The following is a 12,431-nucleotide window of genomic DNA, read 5'->3' as shown; positions in this document are numbered from 1 at the left end:
CTGTAATCCCAGCACTCGGGAGGCAGAGGCAGGTGGATTTCTCTGAGCTCGAGGTAAGCTTGGTCTACAGTGTGAGTTCTAGGAAAGCCAAGGGCTACCCAGGGAAACCCTGTCTCAAAACATCCTCTCCCCCCACCCAAAACCAAATAAGTTGTATTATTTTATGGGTATGATGTTTGGCTTTCGTGTATGTCTCTGCATCATGAACATGCAGTGCCCGTAGATGCCAGAAGAGGGCGTCATAACCCCTGGAACAGATGCTAGTGAACTGCCATGTTGGATTCTGGGAACCGAACCCAGGTCCTCTGGAAAAAGCGGCTCAGTGTTCTTAACCACTGAGCCATCTCTCCAGCCCTGGGGTGTTAACTATCTGGATCCATAATTTGGTCTGATTCATTTGTACTTAGAGCGTTGAGGACATTTCTTCCGTTCTTATGGTAGAGCGAAGGTGACGGACAGCTCTGCGCATGCTCTGAGTCTGCAGCGGCCAGAAGAGCAAGCAGGGATGCAGGAACGCGAGCAGCCTTTGGAGGGAGCATGGTGTTTCCTGGGAGGCTCACGCAGCTGGGCAGGGTAGGGGGGTGCTCACCGGTTTGCCAAGGCTCTCACCACCTTTAACTGTCCCCCAACAACGAGAGAGTGCGCCTCTCTGTGACTTTATGGAAGGTGCAAACAGGAGACCCTTGTAGGGAAGGCAGAGGTGCAGGGAGCAACAGAAGCCCCTTCAGCCTCTGTGGGCTTCAGAAGGTCAGAGTGGACAGGCATGTGGTGAATGGCTGTGATCTCAACACTCAGGAGGCAGGGGTGGGAGGATTGTGAGTTCGGGACCACTCTAGGCTGCATAATGAGTCCGAGTCCAAAAGGAGGAAGAGAGGGATGCATGCACAGGACACACACACACACACACACACACACACACACACACACACACACACACGGGGGGGAGGGGTGGGGGGAGACAGACAGAGAGACACACAGTGAGAGAGACAGACAGAGAGACAGAGACACGGGGCCTTAGCCCGATGGGCTATCCTGCAACTGAAACCTGCTTCTTCCCTTTCGTCTTGTAGATCCCAGCCTGATGGATGTCTGGTGTGGATAATGAGGGAAGAACGTGCCTTTTACACCCAAGAGGTGACCCCGGAGTGCGCCCCGGATGACCCCACGACTCGGAACAATGCGGCTAGCCTGCATGTTCTCGTCCATCTTGCTGTTTGGAGCTGCGGGCCTGCTTCTCTTCATCAGCCTGCAGGACCCTATAGAGCTCAGCCCCCAGCAGTTTCCAGGTGAGCCCCGAGGTTGCTGCTTACCACTGCGGGTCCACATGCAGACTTTCCTGATGGCCTGGGGTGCTGAGGCTGGGAGGATGGTAGCCCCTGTAAACCGAGAAAGGGCCCTGACTTCCTCCTAGCAGGTGTTGGTGTCAGTGTGGGGGTGTCAGGCCTCCAGTTTCAAGGCTGTGGCTTTGGCTTCCATAGCAATTGAGCAGCCCCTGGTGTGGGCGATGGAGAGGCTGCCCATCTGGTCAGCCAGTTTGTTGTCTTCAGGGAATCTCAGGCTCAGGAAAGCCTGCCAACTCTCGGGACGTCTTCCACATTGTTCTGAATACCAGAGGATAAACGTCTTTCTATTTTTAAAAAAATGTCACTGGAAATTGAACCCAGGGTCTTACCCCTTGATCATTTTTTTTTTATTATTTTTATTTTGATTCATTGTCTGGCCTTGAACTTGTGTCCCTACCTTATCCTCCTGAGTCGCTGGCCTTATAGGGCAGCACCGTCAGACCCAGATGAACATGTCTTCTCTTGAAAACTTCTGTTATAGCTGGTGGGGTGGCACACACCTTTAGTCCCAGCACTTGGAAGGCAGAGGCAGATGCAGATGAAGCCTCTGAGTGTGAGACCAGCCTGGTCAACATGGCAAGTCTCAGGCCAGCCAGGACTGTGTGGTGAAATCCCAGCTCAAAAAATAATTTTGTTACATTAGTTAATTACTTTATTGGGCGACAGGCCTGCTGGTGGAAGTCTGAGGAGCCATTCTTCAGACCCCTGATTGTCTTCATGAACTCACATGTCTGGAATATGACTCAGTTTCCCTGTCCAGCCCGGGGTTTCCCTCAAATCTGGTTCCTCTGGCCTGAGACAGAAATGAAGTCACATACTGGCTTTGTGAGGCTGAGACCCACTCTTACCACACACCCCCGTTCTCTCTGTGCCTGTGACCCATTGGAATGGTCAATGTCTGCTGGGGATGGTGGGGTGCAGAGAGTGGGAGGATCATGTGGAAGACTTAAGGCAGATAGGGCGTGAAAGGAGGAGCTCTCCGGTGCTCTTGAAGCAAGCTGTGATGGAGCTGGCTGTCACAGGCTAATCTGCTTAGGAGGAAGAGGAAACCTGGGCTTGCAGGCCACAGCACTAGAAGATCTATTGTGAGGAGCCCTCAGAGATGTACTTCCTCTCCAGGGACATGTGCATGAACACACTTCTTAGGGACAGGATGAAAGAGATGTGGGGGCCAGAGGTTTAGACCGATGGCTTCCCGTGACACTCCGGCTTGCAGCCTGAAGCACAGGAGGAATGGGTGCCCGTTCTCCAGCCAGGGGCTCGTTCCCTAGCACTACCCGCAGCTCCCCTCAACTCAGGCCCCCTTCTTTGTACCACCCACTTCATTGTTTTGCTTCTGCAAAATGGAGCTCTGAACCTCGATACGGTGGCCTTGAGCCCAGATGGAGGGCCGCAGGCCTCAAGAGGAAAAGAAGGAACACACAGAGAGCCCCGATCCTGCCTGGACCCTGCAGCTGCGGCCAGAAGCCCTGCACAGGGCGGGGAGGATGATGAGTTATCCCTTTCATGCCAGTGAGTAAGAAGCAAGCTCAGTGGCAGGCCCTAGAAACAGCCTGTAAGCCACTGTGCTGACGCATTCCGGGGTCAACCTCTACAGCTGGCGACTGTCAAAAATGGGCCCGGCTTCTCCCAGCTTCTGAAGAAGCGAGCGTTCGTGACTGAGCTGGCTCCTCTGGGGGACTTTGTAGCCTCTTGAGAGCTCTAGAATAGCTAGTGACATTGAGTTGGCACAGCTGGGTCCCACAGGACAGAACCATCACGATACAGGAACAAAATGGTCCCTGTGACTCTGTGTAGTCTATGTGCAAAAAGAAACCAGAGAGCAAGGGAGCTTGAAGACTGCTTGGAGGAGTCGAGCCTCTGGTGGATCCCCTAATGTGTGTGGTTGTGGTGTACACAGAGGCCTAGTGTCTAACTATCTGATGTCTGCACGGTGGGAGGGGCCAGGGAGGAAAGGCATAAGTTTATGTACGGTGTCCATGTGGGGCAGGAGGATTCCTTCTGTGATCCATTCCTGGGATAGTTCATTTGTTGCCGGGTGAGATTCTGCTCTGTTGATCCTAGGATATGCCCTTCCGTGCCTACAGCCCGCCGGCAGAGCAGAACCCTTAAATTCACAGGCACTGGATTCCTGTCCCCCTTTCTACCTAGCATTGCCCTGACACTGCTGCCCAAGTGCACAAATGTGTGAGTTACAGGTGGGTGGGAACCAGAATGTGGCTGGGAGTTCTGAGCCTCAGATTCGCAGGGTGAGGGATCAGCGTGGGGCGGCCCCTGCGGTGGGCGGAGCCAGGTGAGGAGCGTGGGTGGGTCTTCACTTGTGAAGTTCTATTGGCAGATGCAGGGGAGCCACCCTCAACGTGCTTACGTGATGGACAGCCGTGCAGGTCTATGTAAATCACACCAAACACAGTCATAAAACTTTAAGTAATGCTTACGTTCCTTTCCCTGAGCGAAGTGCTCCTGACACAAGCTGTTTGTGTTGATTTGTTTCTATTCATTTATTCCTTCCCTGTACCACTCGCAGCAGCCTAATTGTGATTCGGTAGCAAGAAAGCAATATCAAAGTAATTTTCCACAACATTAGTTACAATTTTCTTCTGATCCTTCAAGTGAAACAACCCCATCCTGTTGGCTTCTCTGAGCACACAAACCTTGATTACATTTATCTGTTGGAAACCATTGCTTACAAAGCATATGCGCCCAGTTGCGTGCCGGGTGGCCCGACGGCCCTGACCAAGCCCTCTCTTTGGGAGTCTCTGTTCCAAGGAGGTGTAGGCTACAAGGCTGTTGCCCTGTCAGCAGGGACACCCGGCGAGGACTGGAACACGGGGAAAATCCACACCAGGGTATGAAGTTTGCTGAGAATAAGAATGAGAGTTCTGTGGGTTCTGTAACGTCAAGAAGACGGGAGAGGCTGGCAGATCGGTGCCAAGGAACCAACTTGAGAAAGGGAATGAATTTCGTCTGTGCTTGTGGCTTTTCTGGGTTCCTCTCTGATCAGATCTCGCTGAACAGTTGCTAGGCATTGAAAGCACATTGTTCTAGGCTGCTGCTTTCTGTCACTGTAATGAACACCATGAACAAGGCAGTGTAGGGGGATGTCGTCTTATGACTCCTAGGTCCCTATCCATCTCTGAGGGAAGGTAAGCAGGAATTCAAGGCAAGAACCGTGGAGGAATAAAGGTCATTGGTGCTCTCCCTCTCTGACTCATGTTAGCTAGCTTTCTTGTATAGCCCAAACCCACCAGTGTAGGGATGGGACTGCCCAAGGTTGGTTGGGCTTTCCTACACAATTAACATTTTTAAAAATGCCTTACAGGGCTGGAGAGATGGCTCAGTGGTTAAGAGCACTGACTGCTCTTCCAGAGGTCCTGAGTTCAAATCCCAGCAACCACATGGTGGCTCACAACCATCTGTAAAGGGATCCGATGCCTTCTTCTGGTGTGTCTGAAGACAGCAACAGTGTACTCATATACAAAATAAATAAATAAATAAATCTTTAGAAAAAATGCCTTACAGACAATAGGCACAAACTAATTTAATAGAGACACTTCTTGGTTAAGGTTCCCTCTCGCCAGGTGACTCTAGGTTTGTGTCAAGTTGACAGACGTGGTTAACTGTGGCATATCTGAATCTCTCCAGGGCCAGCTAGCCCATGTCAGCTGAGCTAGGGCATCAAACAGAATCATACAAAATTACCAACTTCTGTAAGGTGGGTGTCTTAGTTAGGGTTTGCATTGCTGTGACGAGACACCATGACCACCCCAACTCTTATAAAAGAAAAAAAAACCCTTTAATTGGGGCTGGCTTACAGTTTCAGAGATTCAGTCCATTACTGTCATGGCGGGAAGCACGGGCGCACCAGGCAGACATGGTGCTGGAGAAGGAACTGCGAGTTCTACATCTCAGGCAGCAGGAAGAAAATGAGACAGGGCAGGGTTGGGGGGGGGCAGGGTGTCATCTTGCTTGAGCTCAGAGCCGACAGCTAGAGACATACTTTCCTCCTACAAAGCCACACCTACTCCAACAAGGCCACACCTCCCAATACTGCCACTCCCTGTGGGCCTATGAGGGCCACTTTTATTGAAAGCACCACAGTGGGCCATGTTTTCTTTTTATAAAAGAGTGCTATATTTTAAGTGAGCCCCTTTGGAAGCGAATTTAGGACCAGACAGAAACAACTGTCTCAGCTCCTGGTTTCAGTCCATCATGGGTGGGGGTGGGGAGAACGTCGTGGCCACAGCTTGAGGCAAAGGCCCCTCCCAGATGGCAGACCGGAAGCTGAGAGCATGGACCAGAGTCGACCAGAGTCTCTGGTGACAGACTTCCTCCAGCCCAGCCAAACCTTCTAAAGCCCCCATGACCTTCAAAATGGGCCATAAACTGGAGGCCCAAGCACTCAGAAGATGAGCGTGTGGATCACTGTAGAATCAGACCACAGCAGATTAGGTATCCGAGAGCTAACCTTCATTCTAAGATTAGATTTTCTTGTTTACCAGAGAACCCTACCTATCTAATTACAATTATTTTTCCAGTCTACAAAATCGCAAGTCCTAAGGCCAGAGCTTCTGCCCCCGGGTGTGTTTGTTTGTGTGACTGTGTATAACCATGTGGTTCAGGCTAGCCCCAAACTCATAATGCTCCTGCTGCAGCCTCTCCAGTGTCTTCTGGAATCACCTAGCTAGGAACACACGCTAGGGTTTGAACCCAGGGCCTTAAGCATCCTACACAAGTGCTCAACTACCAAGCCACATGCCCAGCCCAAGAAGGTCACTTCTTGACCCTTGATAGAAGGCTCGCCCTTCTCCTAATAAAAGACCGGACTGGGGATAAGAGACTCAGCACAATGAGACTTCAGAAGGCCGAGTCTGCATTCACTTTGGCACACCATTTCAACGGCTGTGAACTCTGTATTACATAGAATTAAGATCGGGATGATAGAAAAATGAACCCCAAGTGCCTGCCCCCCTCCCCAGCACCCCAGCCTGGCCAGGCTAGCTCCATCTCTCCCTCTCGGCATGTTTCTCCCTATATCTGAGTTTTGAGGTCCACAGCAGTTATTGACCCAATTCACACATAAATATTTCAATGGTTCTCAGCTCGGATGAGAAGAATTCTTGTTTGTAGCCTCACATCCAACCATCTTACATTCCCTTAAAAGCATCCAACGGCTGAGCGGGCAATCCTTGAGAAGCTGAGGCTGGGGAGTTCCAAGTTTGGGGTGAGCCTGGGCAATATAGCAAGTCCCTGTGTTAAAAAAAACAAAATTATTTTAAAGACTCAAATGACTGGTTGGTGTTGAAACTTTACTGTCTCGTAGATATACACATATGTGCCTCCAGGGTCTTACCCAGGATTCAGGTCTAGCCACACAGTGCGGTTTCCTGATGAACCCGTTAAATCTCTCTCTACGTGTAAGTTTCTGACTCTCCCTGTTTACTCAGGACACTGGGCCATGGGTCATATAGAATGCTCCCATTGCAGTCTTAATTAATTGCAACAATTTGTCCTTTATTTTCTGTGCTCTACCTCCAGTTGGGAGAGCCTCGCAAAGCGGGCACACATAGATTTGGTTTGGTTCCCCTTGGCTTCTTTAATGAGAATTCACATGTGGCTCTGTGGTCTCCTGCCAGGCAGCTCATGCCCTCCTGCCCTCCTGTAATGTCTGTGAGCTGCCAGTGGTCACGCCTCCATCTGCCCCTCCATCAGGGGTCACACCGAGGCCTCATCCGCCTTCCATCATTCCTTCCTCGTTGCTTAGACGGGATGGGGTTTTGTCTGAATGGGGCCAGGTGAGATGCTGTCAGCGACCCATGAAGCTGAAGTGAGTGTGGGGTTGACGGGCCGGTTGGAGTAATAAGAAAAAGTAGTGCCAGGGTTGGCAGTGCAGGCTGGCTTCCCAGCACGAGGGAGACTGAGGCAAGAACATCGAGAGGTCTGGGCTAACTCTGGCCGTAGAGTGAGTTCAAGACCAGCCTGAGGTACAGAGCATTGGAGAGGGGGGGAGGAGGAAGAGAAAAGAGTAAGGGAGAAAGGGAGGGAGGGAGAAAAGGAGGGAGAAGGGAGAGGGAGAGAGAGAGAGAGAGAGGAAGGAGATACTTTATCATGCAGATTCTGTTTTTTATCACTTTTACATAATCCTTTTTAAAAATTTAAGTTAATGGGGGCTGGGGAGATGGCTCAGAGGTTAAGAGCACTGGCTGCTCTTCCAGAGGACTCAGGTTCAATTCCCAGCACCCACAAGGCAACTCCAGTTTCAGGGGATCCAACACCCTCATACAGAAATACAGTCAGGTAAAACACCAGTGCACAGACCATAGAGATAAATAAATCAATCAGTCATTTAGAATTTTAAATTGCATTAATTTATTATTTATTCGGGGCGGGGCACATGACATGGAGCGCTTGTAGAGGTCCGAGGACAGCGTGCAGGAGTCAGTTCTCTCCTTCTGGGTCCTGGGGACTTGGCAGCGGGCACCTTAACCTAGTGAGCCGTCTGCCTGGTCCAAGTTCTGTATTGTTTGGCTCTCGCAGAGTGGCTTTTCCTAAAGTAGGCTCTCCCTGCATTTCGGGGCTCTCTGCTCTCTCCCAGAATGGAGTAGCTGTGGCTGAGGTACCGTTGTCACAGCCCTGTCCCTTCTATGATGACCTCTGGTTTAGACGAAGGGACAGCCACTGATGGCTTCTCTGTCTGTGTGGCACCCTGGAGCAGTCATTTCTTAGAACAAGAATATTTCAGAGTAAAAACCACCAATGTTGACAAGAGCATTTACCATGTGTAAAGTCTTATGCTAAGCAAAGACTTTTTCTTTTTCTTTTTTTTTTTTTTTTAAGAATGGAATTCTCTGTGTAGCCCAGGCTCGTCTGGAACTTGCTAGTAGATGAGGCTGGCCTTGAACTGGATCCTGCCGCCTCTCCCTCCTGAGTGCTGGAATTATAGGCATCCACTTCCACACCCCAGCATGGTTCTTATAACACGTGGCTTCTGGTATGGTATGCCAAATGGTCACTTGGTAGCTCAGACACAGAGATATTGACCAGATAGATACTGCCAGCCTCTGACCACATGTCAGGCCCCACGGCAGGCAAATTACACACCTTGGACACTGTAGAAGTCCCTGGGAGTTACTTACTATTGCGCCATTGGGTGGTGGGCCCCATGAGCTCAGGGAAGTGAAGAACCATGACCAAGGCACAAAGGCCAAGGCTTCAGAGCCAGCCTGTACTGCTGAGCACCTGCTCCCCACATCTCCAGCACACGAGGCCACTGGCATCACTAAATCTCAGGCCCATAGCACAGCCCAGTGTTGACAAATATGTTGAGGCTAGAACGAATATGGCATGTGAGGAGCTCTGAGGGGCTTGGAGGCTGAGACATCACCTATGGCTGAAGAATCAGCCAGGCTCTAGTCCCAGCAACACCTCCCCTCTCCACCTTGGGATACATGGGGCAGAGCTAGTCCTTGCCCTGGGAGATGGGAAACTGGGCACCCTGGACAGAGGAATGGGACATGAGGAAACTCCTTCTAGGACTGGAGAGAGGGGGGCTCAGTGGTTTAGAGTGCTTGCTGCTCTTGCTGAGGACCCAAGTTTGGTTCCCAGTATCCAGATCACGCCACCTACAACTTCCTGTAGTGCCTGCTCCAGGGCCTTCAGCTGCTGGAAGATGCCTTCATGCCCATGTGCACAAACACACATTCACATAAATAAAAATAAATCTTTTATCATTCCAGTGGCTGCATGGGATAGGGAGCATGAGGATGACGAGACATACCTGAGCAGAACAGGTGGACACACGGGATACAGCAGATCGGAGCAGGCGAGAGGAGGATACAGTATTAGTTACTGGTACCATTTCTGAGCCTTGGTCTAGGATTCGAGTTGAAGAGTTTCTACCAGTGTTGGATGAAACAGAAAACAAATGTTGATTTTGTTTTGTTTTATGTTTTGTGTTATTTGAGACACAGAGTGTGTAGCTCTGACCTAGAACTCACTCTGTAGACCAGGCTGGCTTCAAACTCACAGAGATCAGCCTGCCTCTGCCTCCAGAGTGTTGGGATTAAAGACATGCACCATCGTGTCCAGCTTGAAAAAAGACTGATTTTTAAAGTGTGTGTGTGTGTGTGTGTGTGTGTGTGTGTGTGTGTGTGTGTGTGTGTGTGTACCATGTTCATGCAGTGCTCACAGAGGCCAGAAGAGGGCGGCAGATCCCCGAGGACTGGAATTACAGCTGGTTATAAACTAGCGGCCCAGTGTGGTTGCTGAGAATGAACTGATCCTTTGTCCTTTGCCGACAAAGGCAGCCAGTACTCTTATACGGAGCCATCAGTACTGCAAAATGCCTGACAGACACAACTTAAGGGAGGAAGGGCTCATTTTTGGCTCATGGTCTCAGGGACTTTCAAATCATTATTGAGGGACAAGCCCTAGAATGTCTCTGTCTGACGTCGGGGGTGTGGATAGGGTGGAGTGTAGTGACGGTAGACCGGAAATAAGATAGACACATTTCCTTCAAAGGTCTGTGCTAGGGACCCGCATCCAACACCCAGACCCACCTCCTAAAAGCCTCACAGCCTTGAAGATAATGGTACCAACTGTGGCTAGTGTGTTCAGAACATGAGCCTGTGGACAACTTTTCAGATTCAAACTGCAACAGACACCAAGGAGGGTTGTGTGTGAGCTGAGTTGGTGACCTGGTGGGTGGGGGGAGGAGGAAGACGGAAGAAGACGACCTCTGAGGTGTCTGGCTTTAGCAGATGCAGGTAGAAGGTCCCTTTTCCCAGGTAACTCTGACAGGGAAGGGCAGGGATCATGGGTTCTGTTTCAGGCTTAGGGAACCTGAGGCCGTAGGCAGCGTGTGGGGTGGTGCTCTATAACCTCTCTAACAAGGGGCTCCACACCCACAGATCATCGGAAGGTTTCTTCTGCCTCTCTATCCTCTTCATTACTTGAGGTTGGGGTCCTGGGGCCAGTGATGGTGGACAGGGCTATTGGAGCTCTCTGCTCTGGAAGGAGCTGGTATGGATATACGTCTGTACATCTGTTGGGCTAGATGCCGAGGTTGGGATCAGGTTTCTGCCTGTCCTGGGACAGAATCATGGCATGTGGGTCTCTGGTTTGCCAGCTGGGGAGAGACCTGTGTGCACCTCTCTGTGCAGGAACCCCACAAGGTGCAGCCCACCTGAGGTTGGGGGAGGGGCGCAAGCAGAAGTGAAGGTGAGTGGAGGAAGGCTGAGTAGACTCTGCTTCAAGGAGCACACAGTCTGGAGACCAAGGACAAGGTCTTGAACCTTTCCCTAGAGTCCCCCCAGTGCATTGTGGGAAAAACATGGCCCTGTCACAAAGGATCCTGGGAGAGAAATACTCACCTGTGTGGTACTCAAAGGACAAAGGTGGCTGTGAGTCTTGGGTCTCCAGAAGGTGAAGGGGTCAGCAGAGCTTCCTGGAGTCAACCTGCTGTGGGACATCCGCCTAACTTCTCCATCAGCCACTTGGTGCAGACTTCAGGTGTGGGCTTGGGCACAGTCTGTGGGGCTGGGAGACTTTCTTCAGAGTACATGCTGCTGACCCTCTGACCCAAGACTTCTCAGCCCAAGTCTACAGAGCCAAAGTCCTAGTGTCTGACTGACTTTGAGGCTCCCGTGTTGTCCTCCAGAGACAAAGCAGTGCTGGCTAGACCACGTGTGGCCCTCATTCTGGGTCCCACATTACTAGGGGCCATGGCCCTGTCTGTTCAGAGCTGAGGGCCACTCTACAATTCCAGGTCCATCTGGTTTCTACAGAGACTACAGTCGTCTAGGTGTGTCCCCTGAGAGCTTCAAATCCACGGAGCCTCGAATGATCCACAGTGGTGGCAGCCTAGAAACTCTCAGCCAGTCCGTCAAAGTGTAATGACACCCTCCCTGGACCCTTAGCACTGAACTCTGCACTCTCAGAGCTGGGATATTAAAATTCTCACTCCTCCCAGATCTAGGGAGCCAGCCCCTCCCATTTCCACAGAGCTGGCTGCTTTCCCCAAACAGGTGGATTTTCCTGGAATCCTCTGGAGTCTGTTTCCTGAAGCCGTTTTCTAACGGTACTGCAGAACATCATATATATTTCCTCTAAACCTTGTGAGGCTGACACATCCTTGTTGTGACTGTGAATATCAAAAGTGACATGTAATTGCAGCGATCTATCCTGTTAAGTAGCTGGCAATACATCATTGCAAAATCAGCCGGGCTGGGGCTCTCAGATCCCAGTGTTTCTAAACAATAGACCTGTACCATCTTCAAACTTGCTGAGTGTCGCCCACGGCTCAGTGGGGACGCCTTGCCCTCCCTTGTCTCACCTTTCTGGGACCTCAGAGACACAACTTCACTGGTTTTCAGGTCTTCTGGGGCATGCCCCCTATGCATCATGTAACACAGCCAGGTTCTCCCAGCCAGGGCTGTGGGTGGGAATCAAGGTCAACTGCTCCTTCTACACTTATGAGGCCTTGCCCTTCCTGACCCCTTAAACTCTAGGAATCCATGTGTGTGTGTGTTCTTCCCAGGCCAGCTCAGTCCCCACGGTCCAGCAGGAGGAAGGAAGGAAGACTCATTGTACACAGTTGGAGTCAAACACTTGGGCGAGACTGGCAACCCCAGATGGCCCTTTGCGTAACACAGGGCTCCATTCATGTTTAGATTGTGGTGTGAAGGGCCAACCCCTGCAGCTGGGCAGAGGCCAAAAATGAAGGAGGAGTGGACACCAAGCCCTCTGTGGCCATCAGTCAACAAGAGCTAAAAGGAGCTTTCGAGTCCTCAAGCCCTGGTGGGTTTGGGGGTTTCTGGTGGTGCTGGAATGGGAGCCTGTGTTAGTCAGCTCTTTGTTGCTTTACCAAAAATGTCTGAGTAAAACAAGGGAGGAACGATTCCTGTGAACAAGTTTGCAGAGGTTTTCAACCCATCATGGTGGGAAGGGGTGTGAAAGAGCAAAGTACTTCATAGATGCTAGGAAGGAGAAAGAGAGAGACAGAGACACAGAAAGAGAGAGACATAGGAAGATAGAGACACACAGAGAGAGACAGAGACACAGAGAGACAGACACACACAGAGAGACATA

At 51.0% G+C, this 12,431-nt stretch overlaps 1 protein-coding gene across 3 annotated transcripts in view; it reads left to right on the top strand.

Moving 5' to 3' along the window:
• Chst8 (carbohydrate sulfotransferase 8) overlaps positions 1 to 12,431 on the top strand; it is a 141,561-nt gene that overhangs the window by 65,286 nt on the left and 63,844 nt on the right. For all 3 annotated transcript variants that reach the window (NM_001107504.2, XM_087555176.1, XM_087555177.1), the window contains 1 exon segment: positions 1,071 to 1,286. In NM_001107504.2, coding sequence (NP_001100974.1) covers positions 1,157 to 1,286 — 130 coding nt within the window. In that variant the 5' untranslated portion in view covers positions 1,071 to 1,156.

Source organism: Rattus norvegicus, chromosome 1 (genome assembly GCF_021556685.1).
Source record: "Rattus norvegicus strain SHRSP/BbbUtx chromosome 1, alternate assembly SHRSP_T2T, whole genome shotgun sequence".
Classification (NCBI taxonomy): domain Eukaryota; kingdom Metazoa; phylum Chordata; class Mammalia; order Rodentia; family Muridae; genus Rattus; species Rattus norvegicus.
This window is presented reverse-complemented; position numbering and strand designations above follow the sequence as displayed.